This window comes from Sycon ciliatum, chromosome 4, assembly GCF_964019385.1.
Source record: "Sycon ciliatum chromosome 4, ocSycCili1.1, whole genome shotgun sequence".
Taxonomy (NCBI): domain Eukaryota; kingdom Metazoa; phylum Porifera; class Calcarea; order Leucosolenida; family Sycettidae; genus Sycon; species Sycon ciliatum.
This window is the reverse complement of record NC_088646.1, coordinates 10,254,728-10,277,171: the sequence shown is the minus strand read 5'-3', so window position 1 is coordinate 10,277,171 and position 22,444 is coordinate 10,254,728. Positions and strand designations below refer to the sequence as shown.

The 22,444-nt window shown below is 46.3% G+C and overlaps 2 protein-coding genes across 3 annotated transcripts in view; one reads left to right on the top strand and one right to left on the bottom strand.

Annotated features, from left to right (window-relative positions):
- Positions 1-10,612, bottom strand: part of LOC135813398 (uncharacterized) — a 28,306-nt gene extending 17,694 nt beyond the window's left edge. Inside the window, exons 1-3 of the mRNA XM_065326496.1 lie at positions 10,536-10,612; positions 9,638-9,719; positions 7,783-7,938 (exon numbers count right to left, since the gene is read on the bottom strand). Coding sequence (XP_065182568.1) covers positions 7,783-7,938; positions 9,638-9,707 — 226 coding nt within the window. The 5' untranslated portion in view covers positions 9,708-9,719; positions 10,536-10,612. The remainder of the gene's footprint in view (positions 1-7,782; positions 7,939-9,637; positions 9,720-10,535) is intronic.
- A 425-nt stretch (positions 10,613-11,037) lies between these two features.
- The window catches only part of LOC135814403 (rho GTPase-activating protein 32-like), a 36,722-nt gene continuing 25,315 nt past the window's right edge, over positions 11,038-22,444 (top strand). Inside the window, exon 1 of one of the 2 annotated variants that reach the window (XM_065327519.1) lies at positions 11,038-11,190. In XM_065327519.1, coding sequence (XP_065183591.1) covers positions 11,142-11,190 — 49 coding nt within the window. In that variant the 5' untranslated portion in view covers positions 11,038-11,141. Of the gene's footprint in view, positions 11,191-17,408; positions 17,755-22,444 lie in introns of those variants that run through there. The other variant, XM_065327518.1, reaches the window with a different exon arrangement.

Genomic DNA, 22,444 nt, shown 5'->3' with positions numbered 1-22,444 from the left:
CTACAACCTTCCGCGGTTGGCAGAGCCCCGGTCCCTGCGGACCATTTGAACCATATGGGTATCGCACCCGGTTCTGACCCTCATGATGCTAGGGGGTTAGGAGACTACTCCTGATGTCGTCTTGTTTTCTTCGTTTTTTTCTTTAACTTGCATAAAGACTTCTTTTTCTTTTTCTTCCAACTTCTGCCCATGGCGTCCTTCTCTCAGCTTGTCAACTGTCAACAGTTTTTTTGTCATCACCATGACACTGTCGCGAGAAGGTTATTATTATTATTATTATTAGACACAATCTCATAGCATGTGACAAGCATAGCTAATGCAGGGACAGAATCCCCTGAGACAAGGGCGTTGAGCCAGCCACGGCAATAGTAAGCTAGGAAAACAAAGCAAATATGAATTAGAGCAGAAAATGAATGGAAAATTACAAAGAAAAACGATTAACGGCAGTGAGCACTATCAAAATTCGTGCATCACCCAGGTATTCGAGAATGTTCTTCGATGATAATTATTGCGTCTAGTTCAGTTGTGATAGTAAATCTTTAAACTGACCAATAGAAGAACAAGTTTTCAGACCGTATGGTAATGATAACCAATGAGAGTAGCCGGAAAACAAAGGGGACTTTAGATACTGGGCTGACTTAAGGTACTAGTACTCTTTTCGCGGGTGTATCTGGGCCGACCGCACAAGAAGAGGCATTACTTTGGTCCCACACAAGCAAATCACTCCAAATTTTCTCCACACACAGATGAAAGGGTAGTGATTGCAACAGCAGAAAATATATTGTCATGCTTTGCGAGATCCTTGGAAAATGTAAATCAGAATGTACACTTTCTGTCGATATGACGGGCTACACATTTTCTTAAAAAAATGTCCAGGAAAAGACTATTTGATGGGTCCAAATTTGTTGGATCCAAACCATCTAGGTCTGGGGAAGGGCACCTGGGTCAACAGAAGTCCATCCAAAGGAACAAAGGACGCACAATACACCTTATAAAACAACATATATAATACGCGACCGTGTTGCAACATTTGAGAGAGGGCAAAGATTGTTCCAGTTAAAGTGTTGCTCTTGAAAACACCCAGGTGCCCTAGGCCTGGGCATCACCTTTCCAAAAATGTATACTTTGGGGGGTGTCCAGACACTTTATCCAAGAGAAAACTTCAGAAAACACACTCGCAGTAGGCTAAAAACAGTGAAAAAAAGGGGTCCAAAACAGACAAAAATGCAGGCATAAGCTGTAATGTCAGCAACAAAACCTCACCAAACCAAGCTAAAATCCCCCAGCCTCATATGTGACACCTTCTTGCTCTGTTCTTTGCTCTTCCCAGCCCTTTTTCTTTCTTCTCCTCTTCTTTCTTGTGCTTTTTTGCAATGCTGAACTGGCCACTTCGGCATGTGCAATGCGGTCCGTATCCTCCTTCTTCAGTGCCTTGATGGTGTGTGTTATGGCCAACAGAACACGACATTTCTCTCAAGAACTTGACAAAGGCTCATGGCACCATCATTGAAAGTGCATGTAGCAAGATTTGCAGCGAGCTCCACCACACAGCGACCTGCATTGACTTCCTTCGGGCACATGCGCCACACGACACCATTGAATGCTTCTTTGGCATTTTGTGTGGCACCAAGCAAGCACCGTTTCAGAAGTGCCTGGTCTGCCAGTCTTCGGTAAACAGGCACCAGCAACTTGTAGATGGCCTCTGGCTTCGGGATTTTCTGCTAACAGCTGCTGGGCAGCGTAGTTGCGGCTTTTCTCGCCAACCGTGTGTGCAGCCTCAATTGCAGCTTGTTGGTTTTTCTGGAAGTTCGTCTTGTTGACAGGCTTGGGGAGGTCCATAATGGCACAGAATTTCTGGAGACCAGAGTGTCCTCGGCCAATGGGCCTGGCAGCTAAAACGGAGCATCGGTTGACGTCAAAAAATCTTGTTCTTATGGACGATGAAAACTTGACATTAGCACCAGGACATGATTCTGATGAACAGGATATGACCATGTGTGATCCTAAGCCTTGCTGTCTCTCCTTTTCCAAAATGATACCGCCAACTTTACAAACTGCACACACATTTCAGCAGAATCTCTTGCAGCTGCTCCAAGTCGAAAATACGTTTCCCGCACCAGTATGGGGCTCATCAGCCTCGAAACAATCACTGTCATCACTGCTGTCACTCGTGTCTGGGTTCGAGGTCAGTGAGGTATCAGACTCCGTTCCAACATCGCCATCGCTGTCTGATGTCTCCTGCTCCCACCAGGGTTTGCAGCCGACGAGCTTTGCAAATGAAGAGCTACGTCCAATATCTTCTGGCTCCGCTTCCACAGGAACAGGGTTAGGATCGGGAGCTGTTTCAGGCTTCTTTCCATAATATTTCTTCTTTTTGGCAACGTAGTATCTACCTTTCCATTTTTTTGTTTCCCATCTTCAAGCTCAGCACAGCGAGTGCAGAATAGTTGCTGTTTGTGATGCAAAAAGCGCAAGGGAACCCAGTTTTTACGCTGGGTCGCCATTTTGTGCAGTCATGGTAACGAATATTTGAATTTTTGCCAAGTCATGAGTACTCATTTTTGCTCTTCTGACAGCTAGCATGGTCACGCTGCAGTGCGTACATCGTACATACCCACGCACTTCACTGGCCTGTAACTTTGCAAAGACTGTGCCGATTCGCCTCAAATTTTGGATTCCACAGGTTTAGGGCCTTGTGCGTCCACTGAAAGAGTCAAAAAAGCCGATTTCTAAACTTCGATTTTTGACCCTACAAAGGAGTACTAGTACCTTAACAAGAGGCAGGATGAGCGCGTTACGGGTTGAGCTTGTCGAAAACCAATTGTACTTCATCATGTGTGAAGGGGTTTTATGAAGAAATATTTTATGAACCAGTGTACAGAGATGGTGCTTATGACGAACGGAGAGAGGAGAAGTGTGTGCAAGTCGATAAAGGGCATCCGAAGGAAAACATCGATCCTTGTTGTAAAGAATTTTAAGTATAAATCTATGGTGGACTTCTAATTGGTTCAGAGTTATGTCAGAAAGGCCACACCAAGCGGTATCGCAATAGTCGAATATAGGGAGAATATAGCACTGATAAAATAATAGTTTACACTGGATGGGCAAATGAGTGCAATGTGGTTGTAGTACCCCTAATGCTGAACTGGTTCGCTTGCATACACAGTTGACATGTGCAGCCCAAGAGAGTTTGCAGTCAAACATCACACCGAGATGTTTGTGCTGAGTAACAACACGGATAGGCATAGTCGAGTCAGGGAAGTATAATGGTTGATCAGGAGGGGATGAAGAAATATACATGGCTTCTGTCTTGTCTAAATTGGGCTGGAGTTTCCACGTTTGCATCCACATGACAGTGCTGTTGATGCGATGCTGCATGGTAAGGAGTAATTGTGCAGGGGAGGAATCAGAACAGATAAGGCCAGTGTCATCCGCATACAAACTAACATCGGGGACAACTGAAGGTAGGTCATTAACGTAAAGCAAGAATAACAAAGGACCCAGAATGGAACCTTGGGGCACTCCAGACGTTACAGGGAGGGGATCAGACAAGAAATAAGACAAGCGAACAGCCTGAGAACGAGCAGACAGATACGAGGATATCCAACGCAAGGCAGCATCCTCCACCCGGAAGGTGACCTCCAACTTGGCAAGTAAGCCACGATGCCAAACGGTGTCGAATGCCTTAGCCAAGTCGAAAAACACCATTCCCACATGCTCCCCACAGTTCCTCTTTGTCGCTATGTCTTGGACAAGTCGAGTCACCTGGTATTGAGTTGAGTCACCACGGCAGAATCCCGACTGAGCTGGTGAGAGAGCCGGCGCGATGTGCAGGTAGAGGGAATCGAATACAATACGCTCACAAAGTTTGGAAACTGTGCGCAGCAGAGAGATGGGGCGGTAGTTTGCCGGGCAAGCACGGGAGCCTTTATTCTTGTAAAGCGGTGTCACGATGGCGGATTTCCAATCCTGTGGGAATGTACCAGTTCGAAATGACATATTAAAAATAATGGCGAGAGGATAGGCTATTGATGGTGCAAGAGACTGCAGCACTTCATTCGGGATCCCATCTGAGCCGGGAGACTTTCCACATTTCAGGCGCTTCAGATATTTCCGAACTTGAAACGTAGTGACAGTGATTGTACGGAACGGAACAGATATGAAAGGCGACTGGGACAAAGGGGGAATGCGCCACGAAGGATCATCAGGTAGCCCAAATGAGGTGAACTGAGTATTCAGAACATCAGCTATGCTCTTGGGGGACGTGGCGACCGTACCGTCGGATGCTATCATCGTTTGGGGCATGACACGGCCGGAAGTGTGCCGCTGTGCTCGCACAAACTGAAAGAGTGTAGGTCGATTCGGTGACGTTAGTGATGCTTGGATGGAGCGTATATATTGACGATGTGCTTGCCGAGACAGGTGCTTTACAGCATTCCTTTGTCGGTTATAAGCTGCATGATTTACTGCTGTCGGATATTTTTTGTACACACTGTATAGATCACGCTTGCGTTTTACAGCAGACCTGAGCTCAGCAGTAACCCATGGTGGAGATTGCATGCGGGGTCGTGGAGATGTCACAGTGTGGTGCTCTCTGTAGACGGGGTTGGTGATGTCCCGACGTGGCCATGGGTAGGCCTTCACCACGTCGGAACACCCCGGCTACACGTTGGTTACCTCCACTCGTTAACCTGCCTGCTGTTGATGCTGCCACGCAAACTAATACTGGTTGAGGCACTTGTAGTTGTTTAGGTTTGCAGATGAAATTCAAGTTTTTTTTGTTTTTTTGTTTTTTTACAGTTAAAGTTAACGTGACAACATCAACAACATACGAGTTATTTCCAAGCGGTACTGATGAAGGTAACCAACGTGTAGCAAAATTGAAGCAGTTGCTCAGGTTTGTAGATGAAATTCAAGTTTTCTTGACCAGTACTAGTTTGCGTGGCAGCATCAACAGCAGGCAGGTTAACGAGTGGAGGTAACCAACGTGTAGCCGGGGGCCGGTGCTGTCAATCTAACAATTGCATGTACATGTAAATGTAGTGCTGCCAAATCATTTTCGTCCAAAATCGGACACCCTTCACCGCCAAGGTTGCACACATGGTGCGAATTTTTCTTCTCAGCAATTTTTTTCCCGAGAATTCAAAATATCGCCCAAATACCAAGAAAATTCGCTTCGTTGCCATGATGTGTGTGTGAGGGGGGGGGGGGACATATATTTGTATGTGGGGGAGGGCATGTGCGTGTGTGTGTGGGGGGGGGGGGTGCATGATGTGTGTGTGTGTGTGGGGGGGGGGGGGGTGCATGTGTGTGTTTCAATCACTGAGAGCGTGCAGGCTTGTCCACTATCATTGCAATAACCGGCATGATAACTATAGTCTATAGTCTATGAGAGTAGTAATAGTATATTCTGCGGCCAGACGTGCCTTCTCATCCACGGCTTGGAAGAGACATTCTCTTGTGTCCCATTTCTGCATTTTAAAATAATGTCTTAATCATGCCATTCTGTTATATTTGTTCCCTTTGGACATTGTCCAAAGCCCTTTCCTCCAAATTAGATATATGGCGTAGGAAAAAGCTGAAATTTCTCATGAATATCCACCATCCTCATCATAATTATCACCAATAGTCACCTGCACTCCCAAACAAATAACATCCCTATTACCTCTATTTGCAGAGAACGTCGACTTCTATGGTTTGGCCACGTTGTCCAACACGGCCCAAACTCTCCATGATACCAAGCACTGATGTTAGCCATTGACACCTATGACAGCAAGACGCCACGCGGGCGCCCCCCAATGCGTTGCCATCGGATCGACACTCACGGTCTGAAAAGATCCGAGTCAAGAGTGTCGAACTTACCATCAGCAACGCCCAGACCCAAGCTCATGACCGTAAACAATGGCGAGAAACTGTCAACAGAAGCGTTAGCTCATGGCATGCTTTGAGTGACATGCCAAACTGGATAATTATAAGTAATAATGTATTAGTCAGGGTATTTTACGACTCCCTGGTGATGGTATTACATGTAGTTATTTATTGTCATTATTCTGCGGGTGCACAGCGTACCGCGCCGGTGCAGACTGACACTGTGCTTCTCTTGCGGCGGGCGGTTATCTACTACAGTCGTCCCTCTCTAATCCGGCACTTTATAATCCAGCACCCTCGATAAACCAGCACAATTTTCAGTAGCCAAAATGTCCTCTTCATGCACATTGCAGCAGTAAATCAGATTTGTTAATCCAGCACCCTCCCTAATCCAGCAGATTTTCGTGGCACAAAATTAATGGTGCCGGAGGGACCACTGTACCAAGATCAAGAGTTCATAACACCCGGGGCACGGGGGTTATGAACTCGTATAGATCTACAAGCTACAGGCCACCTAGAATTAATTCGTTGTTTCGGGTCACTTAATTCACTCATCCGTACCAGGGTCGGTCGGTCGGGTATATTTTTTATTTTATTTTATTTTTTATTTTGGTTACGTCCATGCACATGTACATCGAATAGCTTTTGTCCATCTAGCCAGTCGATCAAATCTGACTGCAGTGGAAACAATCCAGCGCAGTCATTGACATTGTCCCATCAGATCCAGGTCCCCTCCAGGACCAGATATTGGCCTCGCTGGCAAACGAGTCTGACCGGCGAGCAGCTCTCACTTTGAAAACTTCTGTAAATAGCGACAAGGTGGCGGAGCTGATGCTGTTTCAGGACCGATTGCGGATCGGAGATAGAAGACAACGTCGTCACCAAGCGCTGCATCCTGTCATTTGGCTAGCCATGGCTGCTTCTGAGGTGGATATCTGGACTGCTATTATTAGGGTCGCGTGTGTACATAGTCTAGTTTGTACATTTGCATGCACTATAAAAAAAACATTTTGCGGTCGGGTGAAAAAAGACGGTCGGTCGGGTGACCCGAAACAACGAATTAATTCTGGATGGCCTAGTTATAGTTTTTTTTAAATCACATTGAAAAAACCCAAAAAAACACAATGGGTGTGTAGCCTGTACAGTGCACTAGTGCCACTGGCTAGTACTGTAGGCGCTACATGAACCAACCCCTACTAGCCCTAGGCCCTACTGGCCCTAGGCTAGAGTAAAGAGGGTCCGAACCAGGGAGTAGTAAAATACGTATCTAATATTGACTGAGTACGAGGTCAATATAGGAAATAAAAGCCGAGTAAAAGACCGAGGCGAAGCCGAGGTCTTTTACGAGGTTTTTATTTCCTATACTGACCAAGTACGAAGTCAATATTAGATTTATCACGACAAACAGTCCGTATTTCAAATTCCAGAACGATAACCTCATGAATCCCGGTTTTATGATTGCACAACCGTTGCACCACCACCTACTCATGCAGTGACAATGCTGCACTAGGCACCGTTCAACTGCGCAACCCCTAAGCAGTCAAATATAAGCAGTCAATATAGCCCTAAGGAGTGAAATATGCAGGAATATTTGACTGCTTAGGTATGGCAAAAATCTATGTGAGTCAATACTAAGGGAGTGATGAAGTATTTCACTACTCCCTGGTTCAAATGGTCGCAAGACCGGGACTCTGCCAACCGGGTTATGGTTGTAGTCAGGAGCACTATGCGTCCTCGCAAGAGTTCAACCCCCAGGGGTAATGAACTCTTGGTCCTCGCCTTGTAACAATACAATCATGCTGTCATGATCGAAAAACATGTTTAAAAACTACCAAGCAAGGCTTCTTTATACAAGAGAGAGAGAGAGAGAATATAATATTATATAGACATGCTGCATTTGGAGTTTTTACTTACGGGCTAGCCTGTCGCACAGCCTGGCAGGAACATCTCGCGACAGCATTCGCGACACGGCTGCCCCTCCATGCCCGTCAAACACACCAAACGTGGTGACAGAAGCAGGGGAGTCCGGTATTAGGAGGTCCAAATGCGCTACCGTCGCATCCTCCTGGTCTATGGTACCAGTCAGTGTAAAGGCCAGCTAACATCACATGCCGTCATTGTCACACATCGCAGCTACATGTACATGTATCTACAGGGTGCAATACTTATAGTGTGTCACATTGTTTCTCCAAACGTCATCCAATACAGCTATGACGTAGTCGTCATCCAAGCCGAGACAACTCAACATTGTCTTCGGACTTTGAAGAGTATTATAAATATATAAAAATACAAGTGTTCATGAACCATTCGCGCATTCTCTTCAAGTGCAATACCGGTACAATACAGCACATGCAACGAGAACCAATAAAACATATGGATTATACCAAGAGTAGATAAACAAGAGTGTGCAACTCCGCATGGGTTGGCCCACGGCGGAATTTTTTGTTGACGTAATCTTTTCGACGACGCACGCGCTGCGAGCCTTTTGGAGAGTTTTCCCTCGTGCACTTGGCTGGGCTTTACACTGCAAGGTCGGTGCCCAGCACGTGCTCTCACACTGCTCTGCGGCAAAGCCGCGTTTCTCTGAAAAAAGGTGACGTAAACAAAAAATTCCGCCGTGGGCGCGGGGTATCTGCAGATTGTGCAGGAGAGATCCGGAGTTGCACACTCTTGTTTATCTACTCTTGATTATACCAAGAGTAGATAAACAAGAGTGTGCAACTCCGGATCTCTCCTGCACAATCTGCAGATACCCCGCGCCCACGGCGGAATTTTTTGTTTACGTCACCTTTTTTCAGAGAAACGCGGCTTTGCCGCAGAGCAGTGTGAGAGCACGTGCTGGGCACCGACCTTGTAGTGTAAAGCCCAGCCAAGTGCACGAGGGAAAACTCTCCAAAAGGCTCGCAGCGCGTGCGTCGTCGAAAAGATTACGTCAACAAAAAATTCCGCCGTGGGCCAATCCATCCGGAGTTGCACACTCTTGTTTATCTACTCTTGATTATACGTATCACAACTTCACTGTCAACTTAGCATACATGTATATTATACAGTCAGAAAAGTGCAACAACTAAACTAGGCACAACACTGCCAGAGTACTGAGACATTCGACGACCTGACACCTAGCTCCAACACATCTCCGAAGCGCTAACCAACAGCCTTCCAACTCGGAGGGTTCTATTAAGGAATAAGGAGAGACCAAAGAGGTGAGTGCAACAAAGATGAGTTCAAGCCAAGTGCCACGGGACAACGTACTGTATGTCAACTGTCACTGGACGATGACAAGACCAGTAAGATGGTTGACAACGCGGTCCAACTACAATTCGAAGCAGCACAATTGTAGTTACCGACTTGTCAAATATCTTACTGGTCTCGTCATCGTCCATTGACAGTTGACATACTTTGTAAATTCGAAGCAGCAAAGCAGCACACCGCGGCCAACTCGGTGGGGGGATCAGAAATATCTCGCCACTCACTTGGATGGATCAAAAATAATTAAAATATCCACTCAGGTTGGGTGGTGTGCTGCTTCGAATTGTAGTTAGACCGCTATCTTACTTTGAAGTACTATTCTCGTCGTCGTCCAGTGAAAGTTGACATTAGTCTTTGTCCCGTGGGACTTGGCTTGAACTCATTTTCGTTGCACTCAGTGTTGTTTTGTTGTGTATTACGCACTGCCTTTGTGGTGTTGAGCACTGTCAGCACTCTGGGTACATCCTTCGGTACATTATACATGTACATGTATGTGCATGTACTTGCATAGGGAGGATACACGGTCGAGGTCCCTTTAACCGGACAACAACGTACAGCCAGTTTGCGTTCCAGTCACAAAAGAAATCCATTGTATTCGTCGTCTAGAAGTGGACACATACATGTAATACATAACACAATCATGCAGTGTTTTGAACTTTTACTTCGGCGCCGGGCCAGTAAGGCTAGCACTAGCAGAAACCATGGAAACTGATCGAGTGCAGTTTACAGCGCATACGAGCACACGTCACACGGACGACCTTCCTATCAAAAGCACTTAGTGATGAAGTTAGTTGGTTGTTCCAACGAGGAATACACGCTTCCTGCCGAACTTGACACTTGACTGACTCACGACTGCCACCCGGAGCACACGAGGAGCACGTCGCACCTTCCACTCGGCAACCTGCAAGAAAGCACCACTCCCTCGGCAGGTTTGCCGAGTGGAAGGTGCGACGTGCTCCTCGTGTGCTCTGAAGTGTCAAGTTCGGCAGGAAGCGTGTGTTCCTCGTTGGAACAACCAACTTCATTAAAAAATTGTGGTCACGGTTCCTTAACGAGAAGGCTTCAACCAGCCAACACTTACACGGTACCACTAGGTCCACTGCTACTGTGCATTTTGCCGCTTTTTGGAGCAGCAGCTGCGGAACAATGCTAGACTGCCAAGGCTGGGTGTAGTCCCCGCCCCGTTTATACTCTACCCTAACCAATAATTATTTATCACGTTAGGGATCCGAAGTTCTGAACAATTATGCACACATTGTTATTATAATTATGTATTACTTCGTCCGGTGAACCCCTGAAGATTCGCGAGTGTGGGAGCGAACACCACCTCAGCACGCAGCAACAAACACCGGACGTCTAGACGAACGAATACAGAAAGAAACAGCTGGCTGCCATATGCGCCTAACGTCACCACTTACCTATGTAAATTAATTATTGATCCTTCGCTTTCGTGAGCTGCTCTGTACTAGACTGTAGGCTAGCAAAACAGAAAAAAGAAGATGCGAATGTCCTCTGATTTACCATAGTGCCTGACCAGAGCCACGAGGCACGATCATACCAGCAGGTACTCTAAACACTCTAGTTACTAGTATACTACAAGTCAAGTGGTATCAAGAGTACATAAACTGGTTTATGTACTCTTGGTGGTATACAATGTATATGTAGTAATACTCACGGATACAAGGCGGGTAACCATTGGTGACTGTCGGTACAAATCGCATGTTCTGATGTAGTGGGTAACGAGTGTACCAGTCCCGACCCTAGCCTGGTGGTCGCAATAGGTGGCATGTGGTGTGTGGGTTGACGGCCACATACATGTAGTCATTGTGGCGACCAGGAGTAATCACATGGCGGCCGCCAGACTATTGTGAGCGAGTCTGGGTTTGGCAGTGGCCGTGGAGACTAGGCTAGATTAGAGTAAGAGTCTTTCCTGCATGTAGGCTCCACTAGGAGTTGTCTGAAACAACTCCCGGCCTGGTAGGGTCACAGATGTTGATCATAGTACTAACATTCTCACCTCGACCATGGAATCGCTGTATGCCAGCGCTCGGTCTAGAAGGACCAAAAGGAAAGGTTAGTCTCTGCCTGGCTGCCTACCTGCCTGCGCTGCATACAGTGGTGCATGTATTTAACTAGATTAGTATTCTACTTACTAGTGTATGTGAGCCTATTGTAAGGATAGAACGTTACCCAAGGCCGCTGCCCGCTAGACTAGTGGTATACGCGGTTTCCAGAAAAAAACGATTTTCCCCTAACGTATATAAACCATCATCATGATCATCTTTGATTTCGAGACTGCCAATACTTGACTGTACTTCTTTGTCTAGGCTGCTATTTGGATGTACGTGCGCATGTATTATTTTTAGTTGCATAATTATTCTGAGGATTATACTCGACCATTGAGCTCACTTTTGAGTTAGAGGTGATGCAGTGAGCTGCTTCATTGCATTCGACCCACGCCTGGCGCAAAACAGCTTGTAGACTCCTGCCAGCTTGTAGACTCCTGCCTTCGAGCTCTTTTAGTCCTACACTCTATCTCTCTGCTGCTCTCTTGACCTTGGCATGTTGTTTAGGAATACATGTACATGTACATGTAACGCCATTATAGCGACACGTGCGTTTTGGTTTTCTGATGTTTCACTACTTGAGGGAGCGCCTGAGTATGGTAGAGGTCTGCAGCTTTGAGGTGACACTACACCCATAATGTGCATGTGTGATGGCTGCCGCTGCCGGTGTGTTTCTGGGATTCTGTTGCATTGTGTTTTGCAGTGCAGATGTAGTCTCACGTAATAGTACTAATAGGCAAACACCGGCCTGTTTGTTCATCGACTCTTTAATAAATACAACAAGCAAGCCGCTGAAACAAGTTACTGGTGGGTAGGCTTGTATGTGGGTGTATGGGTAGGTAGGTGGGTAGGTACTTTAAAGATAAGCTCAATCTCCGGACAGGTGGCCGGCCGTTTCGATCTTGTTAGATCTCGTCAGCGGAGCTCAGAGCTACTGGCCGGACAGATCGCAATGAAGTATACAGTCATACATGTACACGTAATGAACGGCAAAGCATTTTTACAATAAGCCTTCGCGCGGATAAAACTCGAAAATTTTCAGATTCTACTCGAGAATCAGTGACACTATACTAAGCTTATGGTGGGCAGTTCTTGGAATTCTGCTCATCGGTGTCCAGGACAACATGCCAAACATACCGTAACGACTTCACATGAAACATATCGGAATTGTACCAAATTCTGCCAGTTTTCTGCCATCTACTACATCATGTGGGCCGGCCACATGATGTAGTTTGGTCCTATCCAGGATGAGAACTTCGAGGCGCATGGAGTCTTGTACAGAAGTCAAACAGATCTACAAGATGAAAGGGAGTCGGGTTTTCAGTTTTCACGACTGCCTGGATGACGCCAAGGGTAAACACCCTAGGCCCTGCTGATTAGACCGAAGATTGGCTCCGCGATGACGGTGGAGGGGAGGGCTGCTGCGTGTCTGCAGATCCTGTTCAGCAGTGTTCTTGCATGCACAGTGGATGGGTAGGTCTAGCTACAGGTCTAGACTATAATTAGATAAACCTTGTACATGTACATTATATTGTTGAAAACATGTTGTTGGTTGACAACATGTTACAAAGGCGGAGGACCACTGACTGTGTTCGGAAACAGTGTCAGTGACCTTACTATAGAACCATCCACGGTTGACAGAGCCCCGGTCTTGAGACCATCCGAACCGCATGGGTGTTAGCCCTGTCTCTGACCCTCGTTATACACGGCTGACATTGCAATGGCAGGAGGACTCAAACAACTCCCTACTTGACCCTATTATAATGAGGGTCAGAACACGGGCTAGTGTTAGCCGGCTTGCCCGTTCCCAAAGATGCTCGCCACTTTTTTCCCAACTTTTTGTTGTTTTGGAAAAAAATCGCAACCTTCGCAGCTTTCTTCATTTTCGCGAACTACCTCACAACCTTTCCGCAACCTTGGCCCCATGCGGTGGTCAAACGGTCAAGTCAAAGACTACAATCATACATGTCGAACAACTTGCATACACGCACATTTCTCGCGTGCTTTCACCACGGTTTCACTTTCAGACTCATTTCAGAGAAACAGTACTGTCAGTAGGTCAACTGTAGATACTTTTAATTACGCTCCTCGGCTTTCGTCTTGTTGAGCACTCTCAGACAGTGTCAGTACGCTGCTCTAGTGCTGCTGCATCACGCAATGTCCGCTACTTTTTGTAGTTTAAGCACTCTGGCGCTAGAGCGACGACTCAACGAGCTATCTTTTAAAATGTCCGTGTTGCCTCCTTTGCACCATGCATGGCTGGTATGGTAGCTCGGCCTATTTAGCTCGTAGCTGTACTGATGAGGCCTAATGGCCGAAACAGCTTGCTGTCTACAGCATTGGGTAATAATAATTATGTTTATTCCCTTTTGCGTGCACTGAAATTGTGGAAGATGCATACCGTCTACTTGTAGTTGTACTATTCAAAGGCATACTGGTACATGTAAGTTGTGGTTCACAGGAGGAAGGAAGGGGTATTGAGTCGCCGCAGTTCTGCTATTTCTGGCTACTTCTTGTGGCGGTTTTGGCATCTTTCTATGCAAAAGAACTCTCTCATTATTATGGTGAAAAAAGGAGGACAAAATGTTTCAAGTTATGACTAACTGTCCACCAACGTAACCAGATCTACTATACAGTCAGCGAGTGCGACAAAATGCACAAAACTGACAAGGAGTACTGAGACATTCGGCGACCTGACACCTAGCTCCAACACTTTCTCCAATGCTCAAACCAACAACCTTCCAACTTGGAAGGCTCAGGTTCGGAAAGGTCCAAGAGGGGAAGGGAAGCGCAACGAAGAAGAGTACGAGCTACGCATCACGGCAACAAATAGCCTTCCAAGTTGGAAGGTTGTTGGTTTGCGCCTTGGAGAAGTGTTGGAGCTATAGGTGTCAGGTCGCCCAATGCCTCAGTACTCCTTGTCAGTTTTGTGCCATTTTGTCGCACTCGCTGACTGTATAAGATCTGGTTACGTTGGTGGACAGTTAGTCATAACTCGTAACACTGTGTCCTCCTTTTTTCACCATAATTTAATTGGCTCACCATCCGAGTTAAATCTCCTGAAAATATACGGATGCGATTTTATTACTTGCACTTGTTTTCAGTGGCACGGTTGCGAAAAGCATGATTTGCGAAAAATTATGGCATCTCTGGGAAGGGCTAGGGCTAGCTAACACCCATATTAGTTGGCCATACGGTTCGAATGGTCGCAAGACTGGGGCTCTTCCAACCGTGGATGGTTGTAGTAAGCCGGATCACTGTTTCCGAACACGGTGTCCTCCACCTTGTCATGCTGTCAACCAACAACAGGTCTAGCTTTGTAGGATGGATGCAGGTGATCAGAGAAGTAGAAGAATCGGTCGCCCTGGGTTTGTAGGACTCCCAGCCCGATTCGCCTTTGTGTGCATTGTGTGCAGCATAGCCGAACCACCAGGCTCACTAGCCACGTGACTTGTGCAATAGCAGTACAAAGTGTACTACAAGTAACCAGCAGTTTCAGCGATTCTGGTGGAGGTGATGCAACTAACTGTTACTTTTTGCAAGGATAGTTACAGAACAGAACAACAAGGACAATCAAGGCTTGTTTGCTGCTACTTCAAGTTCAAGTTCAAGTAAATTTCATGCTCTGGCAATCATCCAGTGCAAGGATAGTAAATTACTATCCTTGCTGGGCCAGTGCATGCAATACCGTGTCTAAGGGCAAATTTTTGGAAATTTTGTTCTTTCTTGAAAATCAATCGCAGGGATCTAGAGAACACCTCTGTGGAAGATAAAGTTGGATATCACATTTGAAAGTACACAGAGACCATGATTTCTATGGCATTGTCCAACATAGAATATGCCTTGTATAATGCATTATCTACAGTGTCGCTGAAAGAAGCAACAGTTTTGCGTATCAGCCTTTAGAATTTGCCAAGACATTCAATGAAGGCTGCCTTGTTCTCCAGTCAAAACCGGGCAACATTGTCCAGCAAGTTATTGCGGCATTGAGCTAACAAGAACTCGCGTTCTTTTTGTGCAAAAACAACATGGTCACGGAGTGGTTTCATTGCAGAATTCTTTTCATCCTATGCACGAGGCGAACGAATATCGTCCCGGAGCAGCTCACACTTGTTGCACACATCCATCCGTCGCGTCATGAACTCGATGGACTTGCACTTCTTAGTCCACAGATACAAAAATATACGGTAACCCAAGGTTTGCGATTCACCAGACTGCTCGACATGTTCCGAAAGGACAAACTTGTAGGCGACAGATGTAGGTAAGTTTATGGGAGATTCCCCACCTATCCGTCTTGGTGCAGCAGACAGCGGGAGACTGAACACTCAGCTGTAGTTCAGAATAAACTGCTGCGCTCTGTCTCCCACTTCTGCACTAAATATATTCCAAGGCACATTGCCAGATTTCCATGTGCACCAGGATGACAGCTATTGTTCTCCTTGTCCACTTGCACACAGTCATGTTCTCAGCAATCTGCCAACCACAATCATAGTCAGAGCTGAATGAACACGGTTCCACGGTATCCCATCACAGTTTATCCAAACGTGATGCGCGTCCGTTCCGTTGCGGAAGCTGTCGACTGATGCACGACAGTCGACAGGATCGTCATGCGTGCAGCGCAGCTAGCACACCAATATAAAAAAATGCCGAGGTCCTTGGATTTCATCGCCGAGATTTAGTCGTCGTAATGGAGGATTGCGCTCGACGTGAAGCTGCTGAAATGGTAGTTCCGAACGCTGCCACAGCCTTCGAGAATCAGTGAGTCCACAGCGGCAATGCTCTGAAGCGCGTCCTGGTCATCGTCGCTTGCAGAGTCCACAGAATCTCCGCCTAATTCATCCTCTCTCGACCCGCCTTCAACCTCAACGCAGGAGTCTTTCACTCCCGGACGCTTAGCTGGGGCTTCGTCAGAGTCACTGTGAGCAGTACAGCTGCTAGTTGCCGACTGCTCCGACTCACGACTCGCCAAATAAATTGTCGTCTTCCTCGTCAATAGTAAACCTTGCCGATCTCTTCGGACGCGCCGACGATAATCACGCGAGCGGCACAGCTCAACCGACGTGCTGCTCGGCGTCTGCCGCGAGTGTGTCTACTCAGAGGCCCTTCCTCAAGTGCTACTTCCAACTCCTCCTGCGCCGCCACGTCCATGATGATTACTGCAAGTCGATCGCTTGTCGCTTCTCTTGATCTTGTCGTCTTGAGATCGATTAGGAATGATTATGTAGACAACTTACACAAGATCCGGCCGCGATTGAGCCACAAAAAAATATAACTCTTCTTTCCGAGCGATTTTCTCAAAATTCTGAAAGAAATCGGTTTCCCCCGAAGACACGTTTTCGCATGCACCGGCCAAGTAGTTATTAGTTACCAGGGAGTAATAATACTACTACTCCCTGATTGTTACGTACATGTAGATCTACACTCCGTGTCGTGTGTACCGCGATCTACCGGTATACCGTACCGGTATACCGTATACGCGTATCATGCGTATGTGCCGTGTACGATACTTGTACGACGTCGACACTTCGTAGAGAGGTTTCGACCCGCGTGATTTGTGCTCTTACGTGAACGTCAATTTTTTGCGTCGACGCGAGCTCAGAAAGAGCTTTCGTTTCACGTTGCATGGGAAGCACGTCACGTCATTTCGCTGACGACAGGAGCGAAAACTGGGAGCGAAAACTTCAAAAAGTGTAAACAGTGATTTTTGGTGAGGCCAAAGTCGCACAAATATTATTTATACTATAGCTAGTTTAGGCAAAATCGACAAAATCGAGTCAATAATCCCAACCTGATAGCAAGGCTAAATTTGAAAAACTCGCGTTCACGTCGAACGTGAGTTGACCTCAGCTCACGTCATGAACGGGAGTTTCGACGCCAAAATTTGCCACACCGACGTGAAATTTCACGGTGTAGTGCAGAACAACGTGAAGCGAAACCTCATAACGTATGACGACATCCGTACACAGCTCAGCGCAGCCTAGCCTATAAAAAGCCTACACTGGTAGCCTAGCCTACAAAAAATAGCCGAGCACGCGAGTACATGATCTGAGCAGGGAGTCGTAAAATACCGGTATTTTACGACTCCCTGGATCTGAGTCACTCTCACAGTCAGAATCAGCTGATTAGATCAGGTCTTCTGCGGTTGGCCAGCTGGCCATACGCATTGCACCGTCGACATGTCACTGAAAACTGCGAAAACTACTCAAAATTGCAAAAGTACATTGTAGAATGATTACTGTGGTATATCCATATCATGTTCGTTGTAGTTGATGGAGGAAAACAATCCCAAACTGCAAAGATTGGTGTGCTAACTGACTTTCTCCTGCTATAGTATAATACTATTATACTCTAGGAATTAATAGCCCATCACAGTATCAGGTTGCAACTGGACACTAGTTTCATAATGTCAGTGGGGTCGTTTAGATTTTAGAATGCTGGAGAGGGCACAAGTAATCAACTACTTGCAGCAGCAGCCGTTGGCAGAGCGTAGCTTTTCATCCTGCCCTCAGCAAGATGTCCTCTCGCAAGAAATCGATACACGACATGCTGAGCAGAAATAAGACACGGACAGGTGAGACATTTGCTCCGGTTACAGAGTACATAAAAATCCTAAGATTAGACAAAAAGAGTGTTTTGACGTAGTAAATTTCTCGTAAAAAGCATGTTGGTCATAGTTGAGCTGAGCATGGAAAGTCATGGGTATACTTCAGTGCAATAAATTACTGATATCAACTAGAAACCTGAGTATAACATACAAATCTGTGCTTTATACCTGAAAAAACATGTACAGTCATGTGCAGTGTACATGTATACTCAAAACCAAGTGTCTGTATGCAGTGAGCATATGCGTAGTCCTGACCTCCGACGGTGGAGTCCTCTTGGTGCCGAGTCGAATAGTCTTGGCTCGGATAGGCTGTGGTGTGTGGTGCACCGTTCAACAGGTCTTGGCTGTGAGAGGCTGTGGTGCGGCACTCATCAGCTACTAGTACAGTATAGATAAGCCGTCATCCATGCTGTGTGTTCCCCTCTCATTTCACGTACGTAATCCGCCTCCTTCCGCGACAGTCTTTGGAGATACTGCAGTGACGTCACAGGTCCAAAGTGCGAACGTGGAGCATACCTTATTTTCCCGGTTGTAAGTCGCACCCCCATTTCCGGATCCATGTCATATCGTTTCAATCTCTTCACTTCAGTAGTAAGTCGTGCTCGATTGTAAGTCACACCACCTTTGTTGGCCCTGAAGTTAGGCGTAAAAAGGTGTAAGGCTTATATTCGGGGAAATACGCTACACATTTTATGATATGTCACAACTCACAAGTGCGGTGCCTACCTTGTTGAGGCATCCATTGAGGTGCACAGTGATCTTGAGGTGCACAATGATCTTGCAGGCACGGTGGTCGTCAGTACTCCAGCCTGCTCAGACCAAGAACATTCGACTTGGCTATCAGAAGACTGCTGGTCCCGACTTTCCCTTTTGGTGCTATTTTCCGCTATAATGTGTCATGCCCACTATCCAGGGTACTTCGTACTTAGGGTTTGATGAAATAATTAATTAATTTATAATTGCTGGTCACGGGTGACGTGATCAGTTGCTAGCAGAGTACCTACTTTCCTGGCAGATGATTGTTGTTCAAGGAAGAGATGTTTGGCCTTTAAGATCCATCGACGTGGAATACGGGAGGCTTTCATATTTACATGACTGTACTTCAAGTAGATCCCCAGAACGCTGGTATGCACCAGTAGGCAAATTGAACTGCACCTGCTATTCTGTAGCTCTGTCTCTCTGTCTCTCTGTCTGTGTGTGTGTGTGTGTGTGTGTGTGTGTGTATGCGTGTGTCTCTCTCTCTCTCTCTCTCTCTCTCTCTCTCTCTCTCTCTCTCTCTCTCTCTCTCTCTCTCTCTCTCTCCCCCCCCCCCATAATCCTATGCGAAGGCATTTTCTGAAAGTAGTCTCGCCAGCCCCATCAAAACCTTGTGTGAGTACTGTTCACCTTTATCCCGAGGAGTTGAATGTGAGCCGTGGATGAGCCACACACGGATTTGGTAGCCATACAGGGATTTGGCAGCAGCTTCTCGAATTCAACTGATGTTGGTGTGTGACACTAGCGCCTTCAAGCTACGCTTTTCTATACACTATAAGTGTGCAAGTGGAAGGAAGCGTGTGGAAGGAAGCGTGTGTTCACCAGACTGTGTGTTTCAAGCGCATAGTTGTATGGACTTGTCTTGTCTAGCGATGTAGCAGTGATGCCAATATAAACCGACAGCATATTGAAGAGGCTGCTACTGGTATGCATGTACTTCAAAGTGTGTTGTTATGAGAGAGAGAGAGAGAGAGAGAGAGAGAGAGAGAGAGAGAGAGGGACATTGGAAATATAGGCATTAAACAACACTGGTTGCTACATTACACTGTGCTGCATCGGCTCGGCTGTGTCATGGCTGACACAGCATTGTGCTGGTCTCCCCCAGTGGTCACCTAAGCTAGGGAGTGTCTGCAATGTTGAACATGATTTACATGATGTGTTTGTCTGTATACTGCCGTGTACATGTGTTTGTCTGTACTGCCGCGCAACTGCACAACCGCACTCAATAGCTGTGTGTTGTACAATCATGCAACAGTATGTGAGCGGATCTTACGCCCCAGCACCGCATACCACTGTTTGAGGTGTGGTCGGAAATCGTGCTGTGTATAGGGTTGCTTATAGGAGAGCGTGCTTCCTTCCCAATACATTTGCTTGTACGAGAAATATATGTGTGTGTGTGTGTGTGTGTGTGTGTGTGTGTGTGTGTGTGTGTGTGTGTGTGTGTGTGTGTGTGTGTGTGTGTGTGTGTGTGTGTGTGTGTGTGTGTGTGTGTGTGTGTGCAGGGATGAATTTATTGTGATATTTTGCATAGCAGTTTTGGCTATACAAATTCACAATTGTGTAGCAGTCTTTGATTGCATTTTTCTTTGAAGGTTGGGTGTTTACCACATTGTCCTTCTTGAGAGTGATGCCTGAAAGCCCATTTTCAAAAAAACCGACTGAATCATACATGTGCCCTCAGATTGAGAGTGCCTGCACCACATACACTGCACTGTATGCATTCTACTTGACAGTGCAGGCTAGGCATGGATAGTCTGTATGTATCACAGTTTTCTGCGAGTCACGGTGACTTTTGAGTAGCAGTAGATCGATTTTGCATCGCAAACTGCGATGCGATACAGGATAAATTCATCCCTGATGTGTATGTGCACGCGTGCATGTGTGTGTGTGTGTGTGTGTGTGTGTGTGTGTGTGTGTGTGTGTGTGTGTGTGTGTGTGCGTTGGGCGCTCGGCGCTCGGATACATGTCGGTATTTGTAACTGTTCACTGGTGTCAGTATGTGCATGTATAGTCATGGTCAGGCGAAATAGCGTGTCATAGCGTGTCATAGTACATTTGAGACCAGCGGGAAGAAGATGATGACGTCCACTAATTCAGTAGAGGCATGATTACTAATTTATTAATATTAATTTCGCATGACTTTTGATGCCAACTGAAGTGAATTGGGGTTTCTGTAGGACACTTCCTAACAATGCGGCCATGCCTGGTTGTCAATCCATGCGCCCCAGTGCCCTATCCAATCTAACTACACCCTATGCGCATCACTGATAGACAGACTCAGCTGTCCAGTGGCAGGGCTGCTATTGTATGGGTGTGTCGCAAGCCTCGTAGCGCCCATTAGCTACATGCACGAGTGTCGGTATGTGTGTGTTTCTGTGTCGAATTTCCATTTGGGAAAGGGCACTATGTGTGACCAGCGCTTATTGTACGTGTGGACCAGCAAGATAGTGGATGCTTTGCTCGCCTGAACGGATATCGCATGAAAGTTTGGCACGGGTGGGGCACTTGCTAGTGATCATATGCTGCATGTTCTAAACTAATTCAAACTGAATAAAATGTTATCAGAACACCCAGGCCGGATTCCAGCCATGTGCGCCCCTCCGTGACCCACCACGTTCTGGCCCCGTACTATTGTTAACTGGCTCTAACAGTCTAACTGTACATCATCTACAACCCATGACATTCACATGTTTTGCAGGGCCTTGACTTAAATCCGTGCTGCTTACTCTGCCCGGGGAATCCAAAGAACTAACACCACAAGTAATGTAAGAGGACTTGAGCAATAACATCGCTGATTGTGATATTCTCTACACGTACTGCATGGAGCAGATTTCAACATTCTCCCCAGACGTGCGAATGAACTTTGAATGAACCTACATAGGTATTGCATTGCACTTACACTGCTTGATTTTCATTCAGCCGGCCTGGGGCATGTTGTTTGGCAATGAAGATGCCAATGCTGTTCTCTTTTTAAATTATATTTGAAGTATAATTGACAGCTTATTGTGATGATGATGATGATGATGATGATGATGATGATGATGTTGATAATGGTGATGGTTTGGAATGATAATTATATCTTAGCTATTGGTCTAATGTTATTAGGACTCTCAAGCGAACGTCCCTGGTTCGAGTCCTGGTGATGACAGTCATTTTTCTCTTCAGACTTTTCCCGTTTGCATCTTTCCCTCAAACCAATGAATATGTTATACAATATGCTACTTCGTGGTGATATGAATGACCTTTTTTTCAACAGTTCTGGTCTGGTTCTCATACATCATGATGATGACGATGATCATATCGCTAACAGTTGACCTTCCTTTTAGCACAGCACATATTTTTTGATAGTGCTTCTGTGATAGTTAAAGGATGCTTCATCTGTAGTTTGGTGCTTGCGATGACCGCTCTTTGAAGCAGGGGTGAAACAATCGTGCCGTTTACGTCACTTACTCGTTATGGTTGTACTAGACACTCGCTAACAGTTGCAAAATGTGCTTAGCAAATGCTGGGGATGGCTTTTTAGCCACCAATATAGTCGGGTCAAGCCACTCACAGCGCTAGTCATGATATGTATGGCGGAGACCTATGATTCCAAGTGGTCTGGGCTCCGTGGCCTCATTATTTTGACTTGCTTCGTTGTGTGTGTGTGTGTGTGTTTTAACAAGAGAGGAAAGTAGCACCCGCTTAATGAACCTGAACGCCTGAATAATATTATACAGTCAGACCTCTCTTAACCACACACTGCATCCGTTTTCCACTAAAAATATCCGGATAGGCGAGGGAACCGGATAGTCGAACACACATACTGTGTGCATGCATGGCATCAAGAGTACATAACCCCCCAGAGTGTGCAACGCCTGATCCAGCTCTGCATAGGGTCTTGGTCGAGCGTAATCGGATC